The sequence below is a fragment of the Delphinus delphis genome, chromosome 3 (assembly GCF_949987515.2).
Source record: "Delphinus delphis chromosome 3, mDelDel1.2, whole genome shotgun sequence".
NCBI lineage: Eukaryota > Metazoa > Chordata > Mammalia > Artiodactyla > Delphinidae > Delphinus > Delphinus delphis.
In genome coordinates, this window is record NC_082685.1 from 117,791,794 (window position 1) to 117,815,053 (window position 23,260).

Consider the following 23,260-nt stretch of genomic DNA (forward strand, 5'->3'; position numbering starts at 1 on the left):
ATAAATTCTTGACCTCCAGATGATCTTTTTTTTTTTTTTTTTTTTTACCGGTACGCGGGCCTCTCACTGTTGTGGCCTCTCCCGTTGCGGAGCACAGGCTCCGAACGCGCAGGCTCAGCGGCCATGGCTCACGGGCCCAGCCGCTCCGCGGCACGTGGGATCTTCCCGGACCCGGGCACGAACCCGTGTCCCCTGCATCGGCAGGCGGACTCTCAACCACTGCGCCACCAGGGAAGCCCCAGATGATCTTAATCTAGTACACAAAGAAGATAAACACTCAAATGGGCACTTTAAACAAATAGTAGATTGTGATACGTGCCCTTCTGGAGGTTCTAGCATAATGAGAGAATAAAAGAAAAAAATTAAGGATACATGACGTAGGATGCAGGTCCTTGAAGGATGGGTATGGAGAAGAAAGCTTACCCAGACTAGTAGGATACTATCACAAAGGTTTTACCAGTACTACGTGCGATCAAATCAAATATAGAATGAGGACAACTACTACTTCAGAGGACTACTATAAGGACGAAACAAACAGTGCTTTACACATACTAAGCACGATATATGTGTTTGTTGTTATTTTTAGTAGTATTAGGCTGCTTTTTTTTTTTTTTTTTTTTGGCCACGTGGCTTGTGGGATCTTAGTTTCCTGACAATGGATCAAACCCACGCACCCTGCAGTGGAAACATGGAATCCTAACCAATGGACCGCCAGGGAATTCCCACTAATGGCTGTTTTGAAAAGACAATATTCTTTTCACTACAGGGATTCACTAAATTCTCTTGCTTGTCAACTGATTGCTAATAATTATCCATCCTAACACTAACATGGGCTCATAATAATAAAGATTTTCCTTCAACAGAAAGGAAATAATGGAATCTAATACATTATGAGAATCTTAAAAATATTAATATACTTATTAATTTCAGCCCTAGGTTTTCATGTGAAACTAGTGACAATGCTTTAACATCTTATAGTTGCTTGAAAAAGGTCTTAAAAATAATCCTATTTACTGTTTGTCTCTGGTTTTATCCAAACCTACTTGTTAACTTTTTGTTTAAATAGGCTGATTTAAACCAAACTGAAGGAGATAAAAGTGTGGCAAATTTTGAATCATTTTATATTTCTTTAAATGAGACTTCTTAACGTGATTTATTCAGTTTCTCAAGAGTGTCTTAAGATAATAAGCTTTGATATGTGGATAACTAGTCATTTTTTCCCCTCATGCCCTTCTTGTTATATTTTTATTTTTGCGGGCTTTGAAATAAGGTATTGGCCTTACTTGAGCTGTATTTCTTCTGCATTCTAAGCATGTCCTACCACCAATCCCTACCAACATTTAAATTCGTGTTTATCTTTAACACAAAAGTGATAGGGTTCAAAACTGCAGAGAAATATTTATTCTTTCCTATCAACAGGGGAGAGGGCAAAGTAAAAACAAAAACAAAAAACACTGTTCTTAATAACTTTGGTTGCTGCATATGTGAAAAACAAGATCATGAAAATTATACCTGTGCTTTTACTTAAAATTTATTCCTTAATCCTTTTGATGACATAAATCCCTTTGGCAGTCCGATGTAAGCTATGAACCCACTTCCTCCAAGGAAATACAGATATACGTACTAACATAAAATGTTGCTTATATTTTTCAAAGATTCACAGGCCCCTGAAATACATCTAGAGGTTTATTTTTTAAGGGGTTTATTTTTATGGAAGGGGAGATTAGAAAAATATAATTTGTTAAGCAAGACTAGCAAATAAAAAGCAAATTGGTCGTCCTGGAAATCCTGTCCAGTGCATTAAGCAAGAAAATAAAAGAGCTGAAAGGAATAAATAAGCTATTCTCAATTAACATGATTATTTATGCAGAAATTCCAAAGAGAAACCACACAAAAGCTACATGAATAACTGACCTTAGCAAGGTCACAGGATACAAGACCAATACACAAAAATCAACTGCATTTCCATATAGTAGTGACAAACAACTGGAAATTAAAACAACAATACCATTTACAATAGAACCAAAAAGCATTACATACTTAGGTATAAATCTAACAAAATATGTGCAAGATCTGCATGCAGAAAATCAAATGAGAGAAATCAAAGATCCAAATGGATGGATATACCATGTTCATGAATTTCAAGACTCATAAATATTATTAACATGTCAGTTTTCTCCAAATTGATCTATAAATTCAATCCCAAGGAAAATCACAGCATACTTTTTTTTTAAACATCTTTATTGGAGTATAATTGCTCTACAATGGTGTGTTAGTTTCTGCTTTATAACAAAGTGAATCAGCTATACATATACATATATACCCATATCTCCTCCCTCTTGAGTCTCCCTCCCACTCTCCCTATCCCACCCCTCTAGGTGGACACAAAGCACCAAGCTGATCTCCCTGTGCTATGCGGCTGCTTCCCACTAGCTATTTTCCATTTGGTAGTATTAATAAGTCCATGCCACTCTCTCACTTCGTCCCAGCTTACCCTTCCCCGTCCCGGTGTCCTCAAGTCCATTCTCTACATCTGCGTCTTTATTCCTATCCTGCCCCTAGGTTCTTCAAAACCATTTTTTTTTTTTTAGATTCCATATATATATATGTTAGCATATGGTATTTGTTTTTCTCTTTCTGACTTACTTCACTCTGTATGACAGACTCTAGGTCCATCCACCTCGCTACAAATAACTCAATTTCATTTCTTTTTATGGCTGAGTAATATTCCATCGTATATATGTGCCACATCTTCTTTATCCATTCATCTATCGATGGACACTTAGGTTCCAGCATACTCTTTTTTTTTTTTTTTTTTTTTTTTTTTTTGCGGTACGCGGGCCTCTCACTGCTGTGGCCTCTCCCATTGCGGAGCACAGGCTCCGGACGCGCAGGCTCAGCGGCCATGGCTCACGGGCCCAGCCGCTCCGCGGCACGTGGGATCTTCACGGACCGGGGCACAAACCCGTGTCCCCTGCATCGGCAGGCGGACTCTCAACCACTGCGCCACCAGGGAAGCCCTCCGGCATACTCTTTTAAAGTAAAAATTGATAAGCTGATTCTAAAATTTATATGGAAATATATAGGAACCAGAATAACCAATGATGAAAAAGAACAAAGTTAAAAGACTTACAGTAACTGATTTAAAGATTTGCTATAAAGAGTAAAGTAAGTCAGTGTGGTATTGGTGGAAGGATGAACACATATCAGTGGAACAGAATAGAGTCCAGAAATAAACCCACGCATATAGGGGCAATTTTTGATGGAGGTGCAAAGACAAATCAATGGGGGAAATAATAATCTTTCAACAAATGATGTACCTCCATACACACAAAAATAAACCACAAACTTAACTGCATACCACAGTACTTCAAAATGTTTCATAATAAATTTTATATGCATGCAATCAAAGTTCTGCATTCTGGAGAAGTTCTGACAAAGAAAACAGTTATTTTTTAGGGGAGAGACTTGAAAAATTTTAAAGACTGCTATTTTAAATAGTTAAGTCACAATTTTAAGTGAAGAAAAATTATTTGGGGTTTGTAAAGCTACTGAACATGCTCATCACACTAAACAAGACAGCAGGCAAACTGGCTTTAAAGTTATAAACATATTGATCTTTTATGGTAATCTAAATCCCTGAGCTTCTAGTATGCTCATAATCAGGAGAAATTAAAGCCTCAGTCCTAAGTCTCGTTTTCTTCATATCTAGGTATCTTTACTTTGGGGAAATGGATGGTTATGGATTTGCAGAAGAGGAAGATTAAGAAGCTTGTTACTGCGAGAAAACGGTTTACTAGTGATGAAATAAAATGTATCCTTTAAGGCAGAACAAGAAAAGTTAAACATAAAATTCTCTGTGTGTCCCTCTGGGCCTCCTCCCTCCCTAATGTGCACGTGCATCTGCATTAAACATTAACCAGAGCTCCCCAAAGATACAAGCGCATGCTCCACCGTAGAGATCAATTTTTTCCCTTTCTTCTGATGCTAGCCATGTAACTTCCTAAAAGAAGCGCAGCTCTGTAGGGGGTCATGGTGCCTTGTTGCTCACTTTCCACGTGCTTACCTGGGCTATGTATCTTTGGTGAACCTTATGTAAAATATCAGTATGTCATTTCCACGTAAGATCCTCCGTCTTGAAAACGGATATAACTGTGTCTTAGACTTCTAACAAGTGGAACAGTTCTCAGGGCTTTCTGAGGGTCTGTCTTCTGGGTTATAATCCTCAGTTTGGCCCTAATAAAATTCCCTTTTTTTCTTCTTAATGTCATTGTTAACTGAATTTTCTATGGCATTAGTTTATTTCTAATCCAGAGTAATCATTAAATCTGGTCAAGTTTTTGACCACTACAAAATTCCTTCAGTTATTTCAAGGATGTTGGGTATTAGGGAATAATACCAAAATCATTGCACCAGGTGAAGCTAATGACCCAGCACGTTTTGGGAGGGGTTAAAGGGAGGTAGGGCCCTTCGCCGTATATTCACAGGAATGGGTGGCCCGTATAGCAGCTTTCCAGGCCCACCAGGCCCTGCCCTCTGGCTCCTTCCCACTGCCTGGCCTTTGCCCCAGCAGCTCCTCTGGCCTACAAGGCCCCTTCATTCCTTAGCTCTGAAAGCCTGCTTTTCAAGAGCCGCCGCTCCAGCTCAGCTCCATCTTTCTCTTACTCGATTCCTAGACGCTTAATATTTGAACCAGCTAATTTTACCTTCACTGACGCACGCACTGCCTCGCCCTGTTTTTCTAGGTCTCGAGCTATTATTTAAAACTCGGTTACGCACAGCTGGTCACGTTACCGGGGTCTAAGTCAGACAGAGCTACCTGCGTCGTCCCCTAACCATGTGAACTCCGGCTCTGGCGCAGAGCCAGGGGGCGGTGTCGGGCCCCCGGCCGCCACGCCCGCTTTTCCGGTGGGGGCCGCGCAGCGCGGTCACGTGGCTGGAGGGACGGCGGCCAGCGCAGCGTGGAGTCTCGGCCTCAGGTGAGCGCGCTCAGGGGGCGGAGGGACGGGGGCGGCGCGAGGCGGCCGGGGTCCAGCTCACTTAGACCTGCTCTCGGTTCCTCACCCGCCAAGGACAGTGGAGAGGGTCCGGGGCCAGACCCCCGGGCGGGGCTGCGCAAATTCGAGAAGCTCCGCAGGTTATGTACAAGCTGGTAAACTGGCTCCTTCTAACGCTCTTGCTAGTTGAATGTCCTCATCTTATATTGTAGAAATAAGGAATAGATTTTGAAAGACTCTTTCTACCTCTCTCATCTCCTCCTTTATTATTATTTTTTCTATATTTTTCTGCTAATTATGAGCCTTAAAACTACAGCGCAGTAAATGCAATGTGGTATCCTGGATTGGATCCTAGAACAGAAAAAGAACATCAGTAGAGAAACTGGGGAAATCCTGATAAAGTATTTGGTAAGTGCGTGTATCAATGTTAATTTCTTATTTTTGATAAATGTACTCTAATATTGCATTAGAGGAATTTGGGTAGAGAGCATACAGGAGCTCACTGTACTATCTTTGCAACTTACTGTAAATCTAAAATTATTTTAACATTAAAATTTAAACAAAATCCTACAGCGGTATGCTGCAGATCACTGTTTACAGAAAGGGCTGAAGTCAGTTCCTTTTTTGCCAAGCCTGACAGGAATTACGTGTCTGTTTGATCAACTTGTTTGCTAAGGAAGTAGTTGTCTGGCTAGTGGGGGTGGATGCTTCTAGTTCAAGTTTTCCGGGCAGGAATCTGTTTTCTTTTTCAATTCCATCCATTAAGTGTCTCTGGAACACCTGTTATGCGCAAGTAAATGAGAGACACTCATTCCCTACAGTAGTAGGGCCGTGTGTGATAAAAAAGCAAGTCAGGTAGGAAATACGGACTATTAGAAGGATACAACGCAGAGCTAGGAGGGCTCAGAGGTAGAAGAAAGCACATCTGGCCCAGGGGAGTCAGGAGGGCTACTGGAGGGAGTGGCTGTCATGAACTGAGGAGGGCCTGAGAGGAGAAAGCATTCTGGGTGGACAATGGCTCCGGCAGAGGCTTTAACGAGACCAGGCTGAGGGGGCCTGGGAGCAGGTACAATCCCTTTTCCACGGAAGCACAGAGCATGCCCAGGGAATACTGGCAGATGGCACAGGAAGTGAAAACTGGTTACGTTGTGGAAAACAAGGTGACACCTACTTTAATCATATATACCATGGGAGCTATGCAATGTTTTTGGGCAGGAGAGGGGCATCATTGGATCTGTGCTTGCAGATGACTGAGTTGGCAGCAATGGCTTGGAGTAGATCAGTTAGGGAAGTATTGGTTTAGCCCAGGAGAAGTAAAAGAAGTTCATCCGGGGCTGTGAAGTTGATATGCAAAGAAGGACATGGTTTGGGGAGATTTTGTGGACCTAGAGGACTTGGCAACTGAAGGCACTGAAAAGAAGAAAAAGGAAAAAACTCCAAATCCCAAAGTTTTGGCCCTGGATGTTTTGGAGCGTGATTGATGGGTTTGCAGAAACAGAGGGCTCAGCAGGAGACCTGGGGTGGCAGTGGGGAGGGTAATGCATTTGTTTTTGAACAAGCTGTGTTTGAAATCCTGGCAGGATATCGAGCTGGGGATGTGTATTTTAAGAGTTTTCAGGAGTGGAAGCCAAACATATACAGAAGGGACAGGAAGAGGCAAAGGAGTCTGAGTGGGCAGGTAGGAGCCAGTCAGGGATCCCTATGGGGTTGAGGAATGAAGGTGGGCCGGGGGACTTGGACATGGTGAGTCAGTAGCATCACAGCTTCTGCAGAAGCGCAGGAGCCTGAGGAATGAGGCTAGATCTTAGATTTAGCAATTAGGAAGATACACGTCACTTTCAGAGTTGTTGTAATGGAAGAGTAGAAGATTGTGTGCTCACGGTCTGTAGTCTGTTCATTCAGTCGCCATTCCCAAGTGGGCCAGGAGCCAGGGATATGGATTCTAGTTCTGGCCCTGCCACTGCCTGTGTAATTTTGGGCAAGTCATGTATGCTTGGGCTGGCATAAGAAGACACCCATAATAAGACCAGAAGGACCTTTTTATTTCTAGCAACACCTAATAGTCCATAGAGCCAGGGTTCCATGGGGCACACTTTGGAAAATGCTGCTATAGAGCCAGAATTTTAGAGGTCTAAAGAACAGAAGAATCTTATCCAGTCCCCTGACTTGACAAATGAAGAAACTAATACTCAAATTCATATTAATGAACATTGATTTCAAATATATTGATAGTGTCCAAAATACCCCTATAAAGTAGTTATGCTTAAAGCCATTTTGGAAATCCTAAAATAGGCTCTGAGAGATTAAATGACTTGTCCAGGATCACAGAGCAGCACGTGGTGGTGTGAGATTTGAACCCAGGCCTTCTGGGTCAGGGCCCTTCTCTGTCACACATCCTGCTGCCTCCTTGGTTGTCAGCCTTGAATGCATTTAAAGCTGGTTGAATGGGGCTTCCGTGGTGGCGCAGTGGTTGAGAGTCTGCCTGCCGATGCAGGGGGCACGGGTTCGCGCCCCGGTCCAGGAAGATCCCATATGCTGCGGAGCGGCTGGGCCTGTGAGCCATGGCCGCTGAGCCTGCGGGTCCGGAGCCTGTGCTCCACAACAGGAGAGGCCACAACAGTGAGGGACCCGTGTACCGCAAAAAAACCCAAAAAAACCCAAAACTGGTTGAATGGAATGTTAGTAACTTCAACTTTTTTCCCCTTTCTTAGAAGAAATGTGTTCCAAAAGTCACGTCTTAACCACTGGACCACCAGGGAAGTCCCGACTGCATTACTTATTAATATTACTATATAATTAGTATATAACAGTGGGAGAGTACACAGCCAACAATTCCCAAAGTTACATTTTAAAAAACACTAGAGCATTAGACCATGTGAAAGCTCATTTTGTTCAACTCTGAACAGTAGGAAGGTGTACCTGTGACACCTGAATATATGTGGCACATTGAAAAATATTCTTAGCTGATCCTGTGATTGCTTACTCTTTCCTCTTATTGCTTTTTTCCTTTGCGTTGACCAATTCTGTTTTCTTCACTGTTGGCTACCAGACCCTGACCACGCCCTTCTTAACAGAGGCAGGAGGCTGCACTAGAGGTAAAATACAGCCTCTTAGGGATTAGTCTTTGATTCAGTAAGTAATATCCTATCAACCTTGACAAATAAAAATAGACAAACATTTTTAAAAATTTATTTATTTATTTATTTATTTATTTTGGCTGCGCCGGGTCTTAGTTGCAACATGTGGGATCTTCTTGTGGCATGAGGGCTTCTTAGTTGCGGCACGCAGACTTCTTAGTTGCAGCATGCGAACTCTTAGTTGCAGCATATGTGCGGGATCTAGTTCCCCGACCAGGGATCGAACCCAGGCCCCCTGTATTGGGAGCACAGAGTCCTACCCACTGGACCACCAGGGAAGTCCCTAGACAAACTTATTTAGGAAATAAACTTGTAGAGGAACCAAGATGATTTCATAAAAATTTTGGGAAAAAATGAGTCCAATATACTTTGTTGAGTGTTGCCAAACTAGCTATTTTAGACTTTTACTCTCAGTTTTACTTGATATCATAAATAATAGAAACTTGGTTTACTCTGATGTTAATCTCATTGAAGTTCTCTGAAAGATAGAAAGCAGTGGCTAAGAGTCTAACAGTATCTCTGACGTGAGGGGTCTAGATTCAGAATCTGGCTCTCTCTCTTTTTAGCTATGTTATTTAACCTCTCTGTACTTCAGTGTAATTGTCTAGACTTAAACAACAATAGTATTGTCTTGTAAAGTGTTTGTGAAGATTAAATAGAATAATCTAAGTAGAGCACTTAGAATAGTGCCTCGCACACAGAAAGCAAGCAACAAGTGCTAGCTGTTATTAGATCATGGCTTAAAAGTTGTTGCCAATTTTTGAAATTAATTAATTAATCTATTATTTATTTTTGGCCATGTTGGGTCTTCCTTATTGCACTTGGGCTTTCTCTAGTTGTGGTGAGCGGGGCTGCTCTTCGTTGCAGTGCACGGGCTTCTCATTGCGGTGGCTTCTCTTGTTGCGGAGCACGGGCTCTAGGCGTGTGGGCTCAGTAGTTGTGGCTCGCGGGCTCTAGAACACAGGCTCGGTAGTTGTGGCATATGGGCTTAGTTGCTCCGCATCACGTGGGATCTTCCCGGACCAGGACTTGAACCTGTGTCCCCTGCATTGGCAAGCGCATTCCCAACCACTGCGCCGCCAGGGAAGCCCAAGTTGTTGCCAATTTAAGGCATCCAGTTTAATCATTTTCTTTTCTAGGAGGACACAGCTGATTAACACACTTCTCGTCTTTTCGCCTAATCCAGTTAAAAGGTCTTATTTTTTTTCTGTTTTTAAAAATATTTTAATATATTATTGAGGTATAATTTACATATAATAAAATGTACCATTGTAAGTATATGGTTTAATGAGTTTTGACAGACCATCATTCCAGTCAACATACAAGACTTTTTCATCACCCCAGAAAAGTTCCCTCATGCCCTTTGAAGCCAACCTTCCCACCCCAGGTAACCATTGATCTGTTGTTTTGCCTGGATTTCATACAATACATGGTTCTTCTGTTAGCATAATGTAAGATTCATCCACATTATTGCATATATCAGAAATGTATTATTTATTACTGAATATATTCTGTGTGTGGACTACCACAATTTGTCCATTTTCTTGTTGATGGACATTTGGATTGTTTTCAGTTTTTTGGCTAATTTGAATAATACTCTGAACATTCATGCACACATCTTTGTATGAACACATGTTTTCATTTCTCATGGGTAAAGCTTAAGAATGCAGTTGTTGGGTCACTTGTTTGAAAGAAACTGTCAGACTTTTTCACAGTGTTTGTACCATCTTATACTCCTGCCATCCGTGTATTTGGGTGTCCACATCCTTGGCAACACCTGGAATTGACAGTGGTACGTGGTGGAATCTCATTGTAGTTTTTTGTAATTGTAATCTATAATTCCTTGATGAATGATATCGAGCCTCTTTCCATCTATGTATCTTCTTCTTCCTTTTTTTTTGGCTGCGCTTTATGGCTGGATCTCAGTTCCCCGACCAGGGATTGAACCCGGGCACCGGCAGTGAAAGTCTGGAATCCTAACCACTAGGCCACTGGGGAACTCTCCAAGTATCTTCTTTTATAATGTATCTCTCTAAAATTTTTAAGGGCCTTTGTTTGTTTTGTTTTGTTTTTTAATTTTTTTTTTTTTTTGGTATATATATATATATTTTTTTACTGGTACGCGGGCCTCTCACTGCTGTGGCCTCTCCCATTGCGGAGCACAGGCTCCGGACGCGCAGGCTCAGTGGCCATGGCTCACGGGCCCAGCCGCTCTGCGGCATGTGGGATCCTCCCGGACCGGGGCACGAACGCGTGTCCCCTGCATCGGCAGGCGGACTCTCAACCACTGCGCCACCAGGGAAGCCCCTGTTTTTTAATTTTTTAAGGGCCTTTGTTTTTAAACATTGAAAGTGTATGGTACCTTGACCCTAAAAATAACAGAAACCCCTTCAAACATGATAGATTTATTTGGCATCTTTGTGTGGTTTTAAAAGTGGGAGACTAAGAGAGAGACTTAAGCAAAAATACAAGACTGAGATTTAATTATTTTTGAATGTCCTGGTAAGCAATTACTTAAACAGCAGGATATTTAGAAAGGATTTCAGATGTGTTTATTTTCCTTTTTTTTTTTAAAAAAAAATGAATCTTGAGAAAAGGATGAAATATTTCTAAATACCTTCAGCAAAGCAGCTGTTTTGAAATGGCTAGTGGTGAAAGTCCCTCTTCACTGCCCTTGTACCGGAGGGACAAGGCTGAGCATTTCCGGTGCTCTGCAGCCAACAGGTGGACACTGTCACCAGGTAGGTGCCCACAGTGGGCTCCACACGGGGTGGGGGGGTTGCTCAGTGATGGGCATTTCTCTGTAGGGCTTTTTTTTTTTTTTTTTTTGCGGTACGTGGGCCTCTCACTGTTGTGGCCTCTCCCGTTGCGGAGCACAGCCTCCAGACGCGCAGGCTCAGCGGCCATGGCTCACGGGTCCAGCCGCTCCGCGGCATGTGGGATCTTCCCGGACTGGGGCACGAACCTGTGTCCCCTGCATCGGCAGGGGGACTCTCAACCACTGCGCCACCAGGGAAGCCCTCTGTAGGGCATTTTTATCTGGAGTTAGCCCCAGGTTATCCGGTGTGGAGCCTTACAGAGGTGGCTGTTTTGTTTTTCACCCCAGGCAAGTATTTCAGTTTATTGGTTTTATTTATTTAATTAATTGATTTATCTACCTATCTATCTATTTATTTTGGCTGCACTTTGAGGCATGCAGGATCTTAGTTCCCCTACCAGGAATCAAACCTGCGCCCTTTGCAGTGGAAGCACAGTCTTAACCACTGGACCGCCAGGGAAGTCCCTCAGTTTGTTTGTTTATTCCTTTCTCCCTTTATCCACTTATTTAAAAGTACTGTTGCGCACTGATCACGTCTTAGATAACTGTGTAGGCACTGGGCATGCATTGTGATCCAAACAGACCAAAATCTCTACCCTGTGGAGCTTGCATTCCACATCGGGCCCTCGGGAGCGGGTTTGGGCTCTGGTAGAGGAAATGTCCAGGTCGCACTACCTTTTGAGAAGCGTAACAGGCAGGCCAGAGCCACCTTCTGCTTCCCTAGGCTCCCAAGTGTACTGCTTTCCCCCTTTAAATGGTGTGCTTTGAAAAATGAGTAAAATATAGAGGGGTATGTTAGAAGGTCATAAATGCCAAGAAGAAAAGTCAAGCAGAGAAGTGGGATAGTGAAGAGGAGTTGGCAGTTTTAGGTGGGGTGTCAGGAAAGGCCACGCTGAGAGGGTGACGCTGCAGGAAAGACCCGAGGAGGTGAGGAACCAGCTGTGCATCTGGCTGGGGGAAGAATGTTCCAGGCAGAGGGAACTCGAAGCTCTGGGGCAGGAATGCCTGGCTCGGTCAGTAATACCAGGGAGGCTGGGGAGGCCAGGGTGAGGGTACGGGGCAGAGGTGAGCTTGGGGCCCCTCGCCATTGGAAGGGCTTTGACTTTTACTCTGTGCTGAGAAACACTGGAGGATTTTGAACACAGGTGTGGCATGGTTAGAGAAAGAGAGGGACGATGGGGGGGACCTTCTTCCCTCCATCTGTCACTGTCCCGACAAAACCTCTCCTAATCGTATCTGCACAGAAATAGAAAATGAACCAAGTAGAGCCGTAGGAGAGAGCGTAAGGGCCTTGAGCACCTGAAGTAGAAAAAGCGTTGTGAGGAACAGAGGCAAGATGGTCTTAGTCATTGGAAGCTGGGTTTTCAGGGACTCTTCTGAATTTTATACAGCCCTTCGGCTTGTGAAAACTGATCCCTTTCCTTTGTAAGCTTGTTTGTCAGGGGCGTTCTTTTTCCTTGGCAAAGCCTGATCTGCTTTATCCTGATCAGCAGATTATTGGATTCAGTAAAAGTCTTTCCTGTTTCCTTGGAAATAAGGAGTCAGATCTTTTCTTACCCAAAAAGTCCTGAAATGTCAAACTGCTTCAGTTGGATTGCAAGGGGCATCTGTGTGCTTGTGCATTGCTGGCTGTGCCTGCAAAATACAGGAAGGAACTTTTCTTCCCTGGCAAACCCAACCTGGATTATACTGACGGCTTTTTAACTCCTGTTTTCTCTTAACTGCAGATAACGTGTTTATCCCTACGGCGGCACGTGGCTGATGAGCATGGAGGCGAGGCCGCCGAGTGAGGCAGAGGGGCAGGCCTGGGAAGCAGAGGACGATGACATGGCAGAAGGCGATTTAGGGTATGGCCTCAGAAGAAGGCCCGGCGGCATTTATGAAGTGCAAGTTTCACATGTATTTACATCTAGAAAAAGATCAGATGGAAAGGCCTTCAGTCCTCCCCCGTTTTCAAGAAATGGGGAAGAAAGAAACAGTGCCGTTTTTCAGTATTCCAAGCATAAGAGCTTGCATGATACATACCCGGAAGGACCCCAGATTCCCTGTCACGGCCGACAAAGTAGCACTGGTAAGAATGCCCAGCATCCTCTTTCTCCTTCTCTTTTCTGCCCTGTGGATTTTACCAATGCTCTCCGCCTCCCAACACATGAAGATGGGTCACCATCGTGGATTTTAGAAATTTATCTTCATTCACCTCTAGAGGTTGATTGGTGATGGTAAAAGTGATGTTTCTGTCTGCACGTATTATACAAATTGTGAAGTACAGTAATTATTCTGCATCAATACATATATGTTAGTTATATCAATAAGTAATTACTTACCTTGCTTTTCTTGTGAAGTAGTGGTATACTTCATTTGTTCTTTTTTTGTCTTATTCAACAAACATTTATTGGGTACCTGTTAGGTGCCCAGCACAGTACCAAACTCTGGGAATAACATCAGTAAATAAAATAGTCAAAGGCCCTAATGTCATGGAGTTCACATTCTGGTAGAGCAGACAGAAAATAAACCTGCAAATCAACAGCTATGTAACATCAGGCAGTGGTACATGAAAAGACAGTGAGTGAGTGGAGGGTCTAGGGCGCTGCTGTTTGAGGCACAGGTCAAGAGAGGTGACATTGGGCTTCCCTGGTGGCGCGGTGGTTGAGAGTCCCCCTGCCGATGCAGGGGACGCGGATTCGTGCTCCGGTCCGGGAAGATTCCCACATGCCACGGAGCGGCTGGGCCCGTGAGCCATGGCCGCTGAGCCTGCGCGCCTGGAGCCTGTGTTCCTCAATGGGAGAGGCCACAACAGTGAGAGGCCCGCATACCACAAAAAGAGAGGTCACATTGGAGCACTGCAAGCCTGATGCTCATCTGGGGAAGGAGTGTTACAGGCAGAACACACAGGCTTCAGGTTGTTTTAGGGATGTCATAAAATTCTCAAAACAAAATTAATTTATCATAAGTAAAAATAAATTGTGCTGTACACTAAGGAGAGAATAAAATTCAGAATCATATTGTGATAGAATGTTACAACTGCGAAGTGACCCGGAACTGGTGGATGAGTCCCAGCCTGCACTGAGGTACAGCTCTGGTGTGGCTGAATCTTTTGTAATCCACATTGTAAAACTTCCCCACCAAAGTGGAACAAACACAATTAGAACAACATGAAAATAATTTAAGAAACATTTCAGATTTACGAAAACATGGTGCAGCTGGGGATCCATCTCTGTCCTTCAAAATCCTTCTTGAAATTAGGATGGGATTATTTATATATTCTTCTTCCAAGTCCTTATCATGCATAGAGGATGGGTACTGTTTTGCAAGCAAGATGTTGAAAATTGAACATTATGCTAAGATGCCTTTACAAAAATGTGAGGAAACTACTGGGATATAAACAAGAAGTAATAGTAATGGTATGAGCTCCTATATTTTTTGAGTTATCAACTTTTGTCTTTTTATCAAAGTTGACTTGATCCTAGGTGAGAATATTGTGTTAGTTTCCTCTTGCAAATAGGCAGTTTCCGAATTACCAGAAATTTAATGGTTTAAAACAACATAAATTTTATTCTCTTACAGTTCTGTAGGTCAAAAATCCAAAACAGGTTTCACTGGACTAAAATCACGGTGTTGGCATGGCTGCCTCCCTTCTGGAGGCTCTAGGGGAGAACCCGCCCCCTTGTCTTTTCCACCTTCTAGAGGCTGCCTTCCCTGGCCGTGGTACCCTTCCTCCGTCTTCACAGCCACTTCTCCCGCTGCCTCATGCTGATACTGACTCCCCTGCCTCCTTCTTTCATTTATAAGGACCTGGGTAATCCAGAATAATCTTCTATCTCCAAGTATTTAATCACACCTGCAAAATCCTTTTTGCTAGGTATTCACAGGTTCTGGGATTAAGATGTGGACATCTTTGGGGGCCATTATTCTGCCTACCACAGGTGTTAATAGAATAGAACTTGTCATTGTCAACCCAGTGTTACTTTTTAAAAAATTTAATTTATTTTTTTATTTTTGGCCACACCATGCTGCATGCAGGATCTTAGTTCCCCAACCAGGGGTTGAACCCATGCCCCCTGCACTGGACCGCCAGGGAAGTTCCACAATGTCACTTTTGTCCCTCATTGGAACCCTGAATTATCAGAGTAAAAACATGACTTAGGTTTTCCCTTGGTTACTGTCATGTTGATGAAAGTTCAGAATAGCAAAGAAAAGAATTGTTTTGAGAAATTTTTAATGTCCTTCAAAATATTCTTTCTAAATTTTTTTGCTTCTTTTTACTTCCTGTTCTCTTGCTATAATTTATCACTTCAATGTTTTTCTATTGCCAGTGAAACTGCAATGTAAATGAAGTTCCTGGGAAGCCCAGATTAATGTCTCAGTTGATCGATCCCATTAAGGAGAGAATAATTGAAGTTACTGGAGACCTCTAGTGATTCTCCTTGGAAAGAAATTAAATTCAGGTTATTTCTTAGATATTCATATCACGATATTGATCAGGCTTAAGCCAAACACCAAGATTTATTTACTTTACTCACCAACATTCATTAATACTGTGTTTGGATATAGTAAGTCACCAATTCATTAACAACAGTGTTATTTTAGAGTCCTTTTTTTTAAGAGTCTTTCGATTCAAAAGTATGTGTCTTTTCATTTGTGGAATGTTCTAAGCTGTCTGTTTTTATCGTCATTTGGTTTATTACAGTTATTTTCTCGTTTCAATTTAGGGAAAGGCTGTATTTGATATTTTGTAAACAAATGTCCCGTATTTAACTAGCTAAAGAAAATATTTAATTTTTTTTTCCCTCTAGTAGATTCTGATTCAGAGTTGTCAAATGTGGAATTAAGGCAACGTCTTCAGGAAACTTTAGAGGTAGGTCCTCTGGCTAACATACAAATTCTCATGTGAATAAAGTCCACTGATAGATATTTTGTGTAAGTATTACTAACATGGTATGGAAGTCAACTGTTGGCTTTCCAGAGATTCTCGGTCCACACTGTCAAGCTCATAGCTTCCAACTGGCCTCCGCATCTCAGTGGCTTCGTCGCCTCATCTCTCCGAAAGGCTGTTCGTATAAACATGCCCTCCTGTTCTCCTTTCCAACTTATTTCGCTAATCTCCTCCTGGAGAAAATAATCACTCCCTTCCATCTGTCTTCCCAGTATGTGTGACTTGAAATAACCTGACTTAATTGAACTTCTTTGAAGTCAGAGGACTAGAAAGTACCCCAGGGGGTCTGAGGAGACCATCCATCTTGCTGGGAGTTGGAGTTTCTGTGAGGGTGCTTGTCCTTTCAGGAACAGAAAGCCCGTCTTAGTGTCCATTTGGTTTTTTTGTTTGTTTTTTTGGGTTTTGTTTTGGCCGTAGCATGTGGGATGTTAGTTTCCCGACCAGAGGTCGAACCTCAGGCCCCCTGCAGTGGACACATGGGGTCTTAACTGCTGGACCGCCAGGGAACTCCCTTACTGTGCCTTTGTATCTCTTCTGGTGACCGCTACTCTACTGGTTTCCTAGGGCTGCCCTGACAAACTGGTGTCTTAAAAGAGCAGATCGCGGCTTCCCTGGTGGCGCAGTGGTTGAGAGTCTGCCTGCCGATGCAGGGGACACGGGTTCGTGCCCCGGTCCGGGAAGATCCCACATGCCGCGGAGCGGCTGGGCCTGTGAGCCATGGCCACTGAGCCTGCGCAACCGGAGCCTCTGCTCTGCAACGGGAGAGGCCACAACAGTGAGAGGCCCGCGTACTGCAAAAAAAAAAAAAAAAAGAGCAGATCAATTCTCTCTCAGCTATGGCGGCTAGAGGTCTGAAATCAAGATGTGGGCCACGTTCCCTCTGAAGGGTCTAGAGGAGAATCCTTTACCACCTCCTAGCTTCTGGCGGTTGCCGCCAACAACCTTTGGCTTGTGTCACACCAGTCATTGGATTGAGGCCTACTGTAATCTAGTATGACATTAATTACATCTGCAAAGACCCTATTTCCAAATAAGGTCGAATTTATGGTACCAGGGGTTAGGACTTGAGCATATCTTTTGGGATGGGGGGCATGGTTCTACCTATAATAGCTACTGTAGCCTGTGTAGCTGATCATGTTCTTATTTTATGTGGTCTAAAGCTTTTCCTCCAAATTATTAACTGTGTGTGTGGCCTAGATGGGTAAAAGCAAAAGATTTGGGCTTTTAGTCATAACTGGCACCTGACAGCAAGCATCTCAGTTTCAGCATGTCTGGTCCACTTATAAAGCCTGGAGGAATTTCCACTTATTTTGTAAGGTCAGAGCACTTTGAGTCAAAGTGAATGTTGAACTTAAATGTAGACTGTCTAAATTGATCATTTGGGGTTGCATATCTCACAGATAGGAAGACTAATTGTATTTTTCTCCTCAGGAGGTAGAAATTTTGAAAACTGAACTTGAGGCATCTCAAAGACATCTTGAAGGTAAAGAGGAAGCATTGAGAATTCTTCAAAGCAATGTAAGAAGTTACTTTTACACTTTCATCAGGTACACATTCCAATGATAGGTAGTATGGTTTTATCTTTTATTTTTTAATTTAATTTTATTTTTATATTTTTGGCCATGCTGCACAGCTTGCCGGATCTCAGTTCCCCAACCAGGGATTGAACCCGGGCCATGGCAGTAAAAGTGCCGAATCCTGAACACTAGACCACCAGGGAACTCCCTGGTTATAGCTTTTAAAATAAAAGCATCAGTGTTTAATATAGTTTTTTTTTTTTGAGCTATAGATTTTTAAAACAGCTTTATTAAGATATAACTTAACGTCATGAATTTCACTTGTTTTAAGCAATTTATTTTTACTAAAATTAGAATTGTGTAACTATCATCACAACTTAATTTAGAACATTTCCATCACCCCAAAAAAGGAACCTCTTACCCATTAGCAGTTATTCCCATTCCCATCCCCAGCCACCACTAATCTACTTTCTGCTTTATAGCTTTGCCTTTTCTGTTTCATAAATAGAACCATACAGTATATGTCTAGATTCTTTTGCCTCTTGATTCTTATAGTTAGCGTATTTTGAAGGTTCATGCATGTTGTAGCATGTGTCAGTGCTTTCTTCCTTTTTTATTGCCAGATAATATTCCATTATATAGATATGCCACATTTTGTTTATCCATTTACCAGTTGATAGGTATTTTGGGCTATTATGAATAATGCTGCTATGAATGTTCATGTACATGTCCTTGTGTGTGAAATCCATTCATTCATTCTCACGTTCATTGGGAAAGAACCAAACCAAGATCTTCTGACTTTTGAACTATCAAACTCTATACAAAAGGTCTCTGTGGGAATCTCATCTCAAGGTACTTTTCTACTGTCTTAAAATAAAAATGTGAACTTCACCTTGCATATAAGGGTGATTGGAAATTTAATTTATACTGTTACAATCTTTATTTTTCTTAGGCAATATTTGGCAAAGCCACAAGTCATACCCAGGCAGTGCTTCAAAAAACTGTGGAACAAAAGAGATCCTTGGAGAAGGTATTTGACCACATATAGCGTATAGTGTAGACTTGTTCAATTCAATAAGCTTTCAAATAGAATTCCCTTAAAAATCACCGTACCAGTGGATATGTCATTTGTGCATACCCTCTGCTAGGTGTACTTCAACTTCATACAGTCGCTTCCCTTTTGGAGCTTATAATCCAAAACAGATTGTCACATGGGCTAAGCCTGCCAAATCGACACTTCCTGTTTTTCTTCTTTTCCTATTTTTCTTCTCCTGCTTGCCCTGCAGAGCCTGCCTCTTTCTGATCATCTCATCTTCACTAAAAAGGTAGTTAAGAATCACCCTAGATGGTCATCTTCCTATTCCTGTTTTACTCTCCCTTGGTGGGAGTGTCCTGGGCTCAGACTTCCAGGAGTATATGTTGGGGTCTGCATGGGTTGGGGACAATGAGAAATCTAGGTTCAGGGCAACAAATTTGAAATGTTCCCTATAATAAGTAAGCTTCAGCAAAGCTTTTTGAGTGCTAAAGAGGCATGTCATATGTGTTTATAAACATCATAGACTCTTTTTGAGCAGTAATTAGTTTTTTGTCTTTAACCTATTTCTGTGAAGTGACTAAATGATTTATTTCAGATATTCAAAAGTCATGAAATGATTTATTTGTAGTAATTTCCTTGAAAGTGCTATTTTTTTCTATAGGAAATAAATGCCTTGCAGTGGGAAATAGAATTTGATCGCAATAGATTTAAAAATATAGAGGAATCTTGGATCCAAAGATATGACAGGTTTGTATATTATTATTCCATAATTTTTCTTTGGAAATTTTTAAACTGTGTATAATTCAAATGTAGCTTAGGCTTTCTTCTTTTTTGAGCACACTAAGTATAAAATTCAGGGAATTCCCTGGTTGTCCAGTGGTTAGGACTTGGTGCTTTCATTGCCATGGCCTGGGTTTAATCCCTGGTCGGGGAACTAAGATACTGCAAGCCACGTGGCACAGCCAAAAAAAAAAATAAATAAAATAAGATTCATATTGCTTACCCACTTACCAGTTCCATATTTTACTGTTACTGTTAATTTTCTTTCTTTAAAAACTAGTATAAACTGTATATTAAAATACAGTTTAAGAACCATGTTTCCCAAGTTATTTTAGCCTTGCACTGTTTTTTCAGTCTTTTGAGCAACTCTTGTATTAGTGTGAATTTATTTAATAGCTTTGACCTTATGAATATGCTATAATTTAATCACTGAGAAATTGATTTGGTATCTGGGGTTATAGATGGCTTTAGTACCTAATTTTAAAATTTATTACTTCTTAACTCTTAATTTGAGATAATTGAAGACTTACAGAACAGTTGTAAGAATAGAACAACTCCTATATATCTTTCACCGAGATTCTCCAAATTTTAACTCTTTATCACATTTACTTTATCATTCTTTTTTCCTTTCTTTCACTCTCTTTGTAGTTAAATACATAAATATAGAGGTAATATTTTCTGAACCATTGTGCATATTATAGGGTCCCGTTACTCTAAATACTTCAGTTTGTATTTTTTTTTAAAAGGGACGTTCTCGTTTATAACATAATATAGTTACAAAAATCAAGACCTTAACCCAATACTATTATTTAATGTGCCAGCTATATTACCAATTATCTTAATAATGTTATATTATTCTTTATATTACCAACTATCTTAATAATGTTCTTAGAGCAAAAGAGAAAAAACAATTTCCCCTGTTCAGGACCAGTCCAGAACCACATGTTGCATTTGGTTGTCATGTCTAAATTTTAGTCTCCTTTAATCTGAAACAGTTCTTCAGTGTTTATCTTTTGTAACCTTTACATTATTTTGAGGCGGACAGACCCATTATTTTATAGAATATCCTACAATGAGGGTATCTGATGCTTCTGGCTTGAATTGGGTTGTGCATTTTGGGCAGTATTACCACTGAAGCAATGTATTCTTAGTCCATCACATCAGGAGGCATGTGGTGCTGATTTGTCCTATTCCTAGGATGTGAATCTTGATCACTTGGTTAAGGTATGGTGTCTGCCCTCATTCTCCACTATTAAGTCACTGTTTTTCCCCTTGTAATTAATAAGCATCTTGTGGAGAGATACTTGAAAGTTACGTAACTATACTGTGACTCAGCAGACTTTTCACCCACTCGTTTTTGTATCCACTGATATTCTACCTGAAGCAATTATTACTACAATGTTGCCAAATGGTAATTTTCTAATTCCCTTCTTCCTTCTACATTTGTATGTTGGCATTTTACTGCAAAAAAGAGTTTTTCCTTCTCGTTTGTTTATACCAATACGGATTCAAGGATTCTTGCATTATTCAGTGGGTTAAAAGCTATTACTACCATAATTTCTTTTGATGCTTAAAATTTTCCAACTTCGGTCAGTGGGAGCCCCATCAGGCACAGGTGTTCCTGTGACTTTTTGACGTTTATTTTTCTTTGAGCACTTTCTTGCTTCCTGGTACAAGATATTCTAGGCCAGTATGCCTACAATATTAGGTATCTCTTCAAGGAGCAGCAGTTCCTTTTAATGGGGAATGGTGTTTAGAAATCAAGATCTGAGTGTGCTAGGTGTGCTCATTACTACTGAGGATTCACTGCGTGAAGTTCCTCTCAGAGGACAGAGCTGGAAAATACACAGATGCAGACACACATATATATACATCTATCTATCTGTCTTTCTGTGTCATCGATTTATCATCTATCTACCTGTCTCTTTATCATTTATGTATGTATGTATCTGTCACGTATCAATGAGATCATACTCATATCTCCAATTGCAGACCACCACCACAGGGTTCATCTTAGCCTTGCCCCTCTCTGCATTTGTAAGTCCCACAAGGAGACACCTGGCTCCAGTTACCCTGTATGTTTACTTATTTGTTCCATCACAGACTGTACAGAAAGTAACTTTAGAATTGCTAATACATACCATTGTAAAATCAAACCCATTAACTAGAGTTCCATATTTGTTTACAGTTTTGTTTTTAGCCTGAATTAAATTTAGCCTGAATTGTAATTAAAAACGGTCACCAGATCATCTGGTCTAATTTATAACTTTAAATAAAATACCTATCAAGACGTGATATTCCTAGGGAATATTACATGCTGTGCTTGGGACAGGCCTCGTATCATTAAAACGGTGGTCACGAAGTTAAAGTTTCTCAATTAAAAGTGAAATATGGTTCACATCATAAAAAAAATATTCTGTATCTATGTATGTGACGCATGTTGACTGTATTGTGGTGAACATTTTGTGATATGTACAGGTGTTGAGTCATTGTGTTGTACACCTGAACTAATGTAATATGTCAGTTATATCTAAAAAACAAAAAATGTAAATCTAAGACATTCCCTTTCCATGAATTACCTACAAATTAATAAAACCTGAAATCAGTTTCTCAAGCAATGTCTATAGCCCTTGAGGAATAAAGCACCTTTTTTTTTCCCTTTATAAATTTATTTATTTACTTATTTTTGGCTGTGTTGGGTCTTCATTGCTGCGTGCAGGCCTTCTCTAGTTGCTGAGAGTGGGGACTATTCGTTGTGGTGCATGGGCTTCTCACTGCAGTGGCTTTTCTTGTTGCGGAGCATGGGCTCTAGGTGTGTGGGCTTCAGTAGTTGTGGCACGTGGGCTCACTAGTTGTGGCACGTGGACTCAGTAGCTGTGGCTTGTGGGCTTAGTTGCTCTGCGGCATGTGAGATCTTCCCGGACCAGGGCTCGAACCCATGTCCCCTGCATTGGCAGGCGGATTCTTAACCACTGCACCACCAGGGAAGTCCCGATGGTGGGCAATTTAGGAACTCTTGTAAGTAATTCCAATTTTCATTCAATAGATAAAGCTCCCTATGTATCTTTTTCTTAAATGGAGGTATGATTGACATATAACAGTGTATTAGTTTCAGATGTACAATATAATGATTTGATATTTGTATATGTTGCAAAATGATCATCACAATAAATCTAGTTAATATTCATTGACGTACATCATTACAGTTTTTTCCTTATGTTGAGAACTTTTAAGGTCTACTCTCTTAGGAGCTTTCAAATACTGTACAATAATTGTTAGCTATGTACAGGCTTCATGCTGTACATTGCATCCCCAGGACTTACTTATTTTACAACTGGAAGTTTGTACCTCCCTATGTATCTTTTTATGCAAATTTTGGAAGGTGACCTAAGCATGTAGTTGGTGTTCAAATGGTTATTAACTTGATTGAAACTTTAGTAAAGAGAATGAATGTTCAAAATAGATGACTTAGAGGTATTTCTGGTTCTCATACTTTCTCAGCTAAGTATACAGAAGGGTTAAGAGTAAGTTCAAAGTCTAACCACACTCCTTTAAATTTTTATTTTATTACATATATAAATTCTAGACTGTTTTGATGTAAGAAAAATTATATTAGAGTTTTCGTGTTCTAATTATGGGATTAAATATTCTCATTCACCTACAAAGTATTAATGTTTTAGTTACTTGGAGGGTACTTTTTTCCAGGCTAAATTGTGAAAATGCAGTCCTCAAAGAAACTTTGAAACTGAAAACAGAAGAAATTAAAATGCTCAAGTCTGAAAATACAAGTAAGTAGAGTGGTATTTTAATAATTCTTTAAAAATACTATGTTAAAAGATCAGTTTTATATAGAATGTCCTATGTTAAGAACAAAATATCAATAGACAAAGTGCTAATATTTTGAAGTAACATATTTTAAGGATAAAAGAGAAGAAATGCATCAGTTAGGTTTTTTTTTTAACATCTTTATTGGAGTATAATTGCTTTACAATGTTGTGTTCGTTTCTGCTGTATAACAAAGTGAATCAGCTATATGTATACA

General features: G+C 41.0%; 1 protein-coding gene across 5 annotated transcripts in view; it reads left to right on the forward strand.

Moving 5' to 3' along the window:
- The first annotated feature begins 4,756 nt into the window (after positions 1–4,756).
- CCDC125 (coiled-coil domain containing 125) overlaps positions 4,757–23,260 on the forward strand; it is a 31,982-nt gene continuing 13,478 nt past the window's right edge. For 2 of the 5 annotated variants that reach the window (XM_060009378.1, XM_060009381.1), the window contains exons 1-7: positions 5,055–5,405; positions 12,680–13,023; positions 15,746–15,807; positions 17,317–17,403; positions 18,355–18,432; positions 19,100–19,185; positions 22,924–23,006. In XM_060009378.1, coding sequence (XP_059865361.1) covers positions 12,714–13,023; positions 15,746–15,807; positions 17,317–17,403; positions 18,355–18,432; positions 19,100–19,185; positions 22,924–23,006 — 706 coding nt within the window. In that variant the 5' untranslated portion in view covers positions 5,055–5,405; positions 12,680–12,713. Of the gene's footprint in view, positions 4,980–5,054; positions 5,406–12,679; positions 13,024–15,745; positions 15,808–17,316; positions 17,404–18,354; positions 18,433–19,099; positions 19,186–22,923; positions 23,007–23,260 lie in introns of those variants that run through there. The other 3 variants (XM_060009380.1, XM_060009382.1, XM_060009379.1) reach the window with 2 other exon arrangements.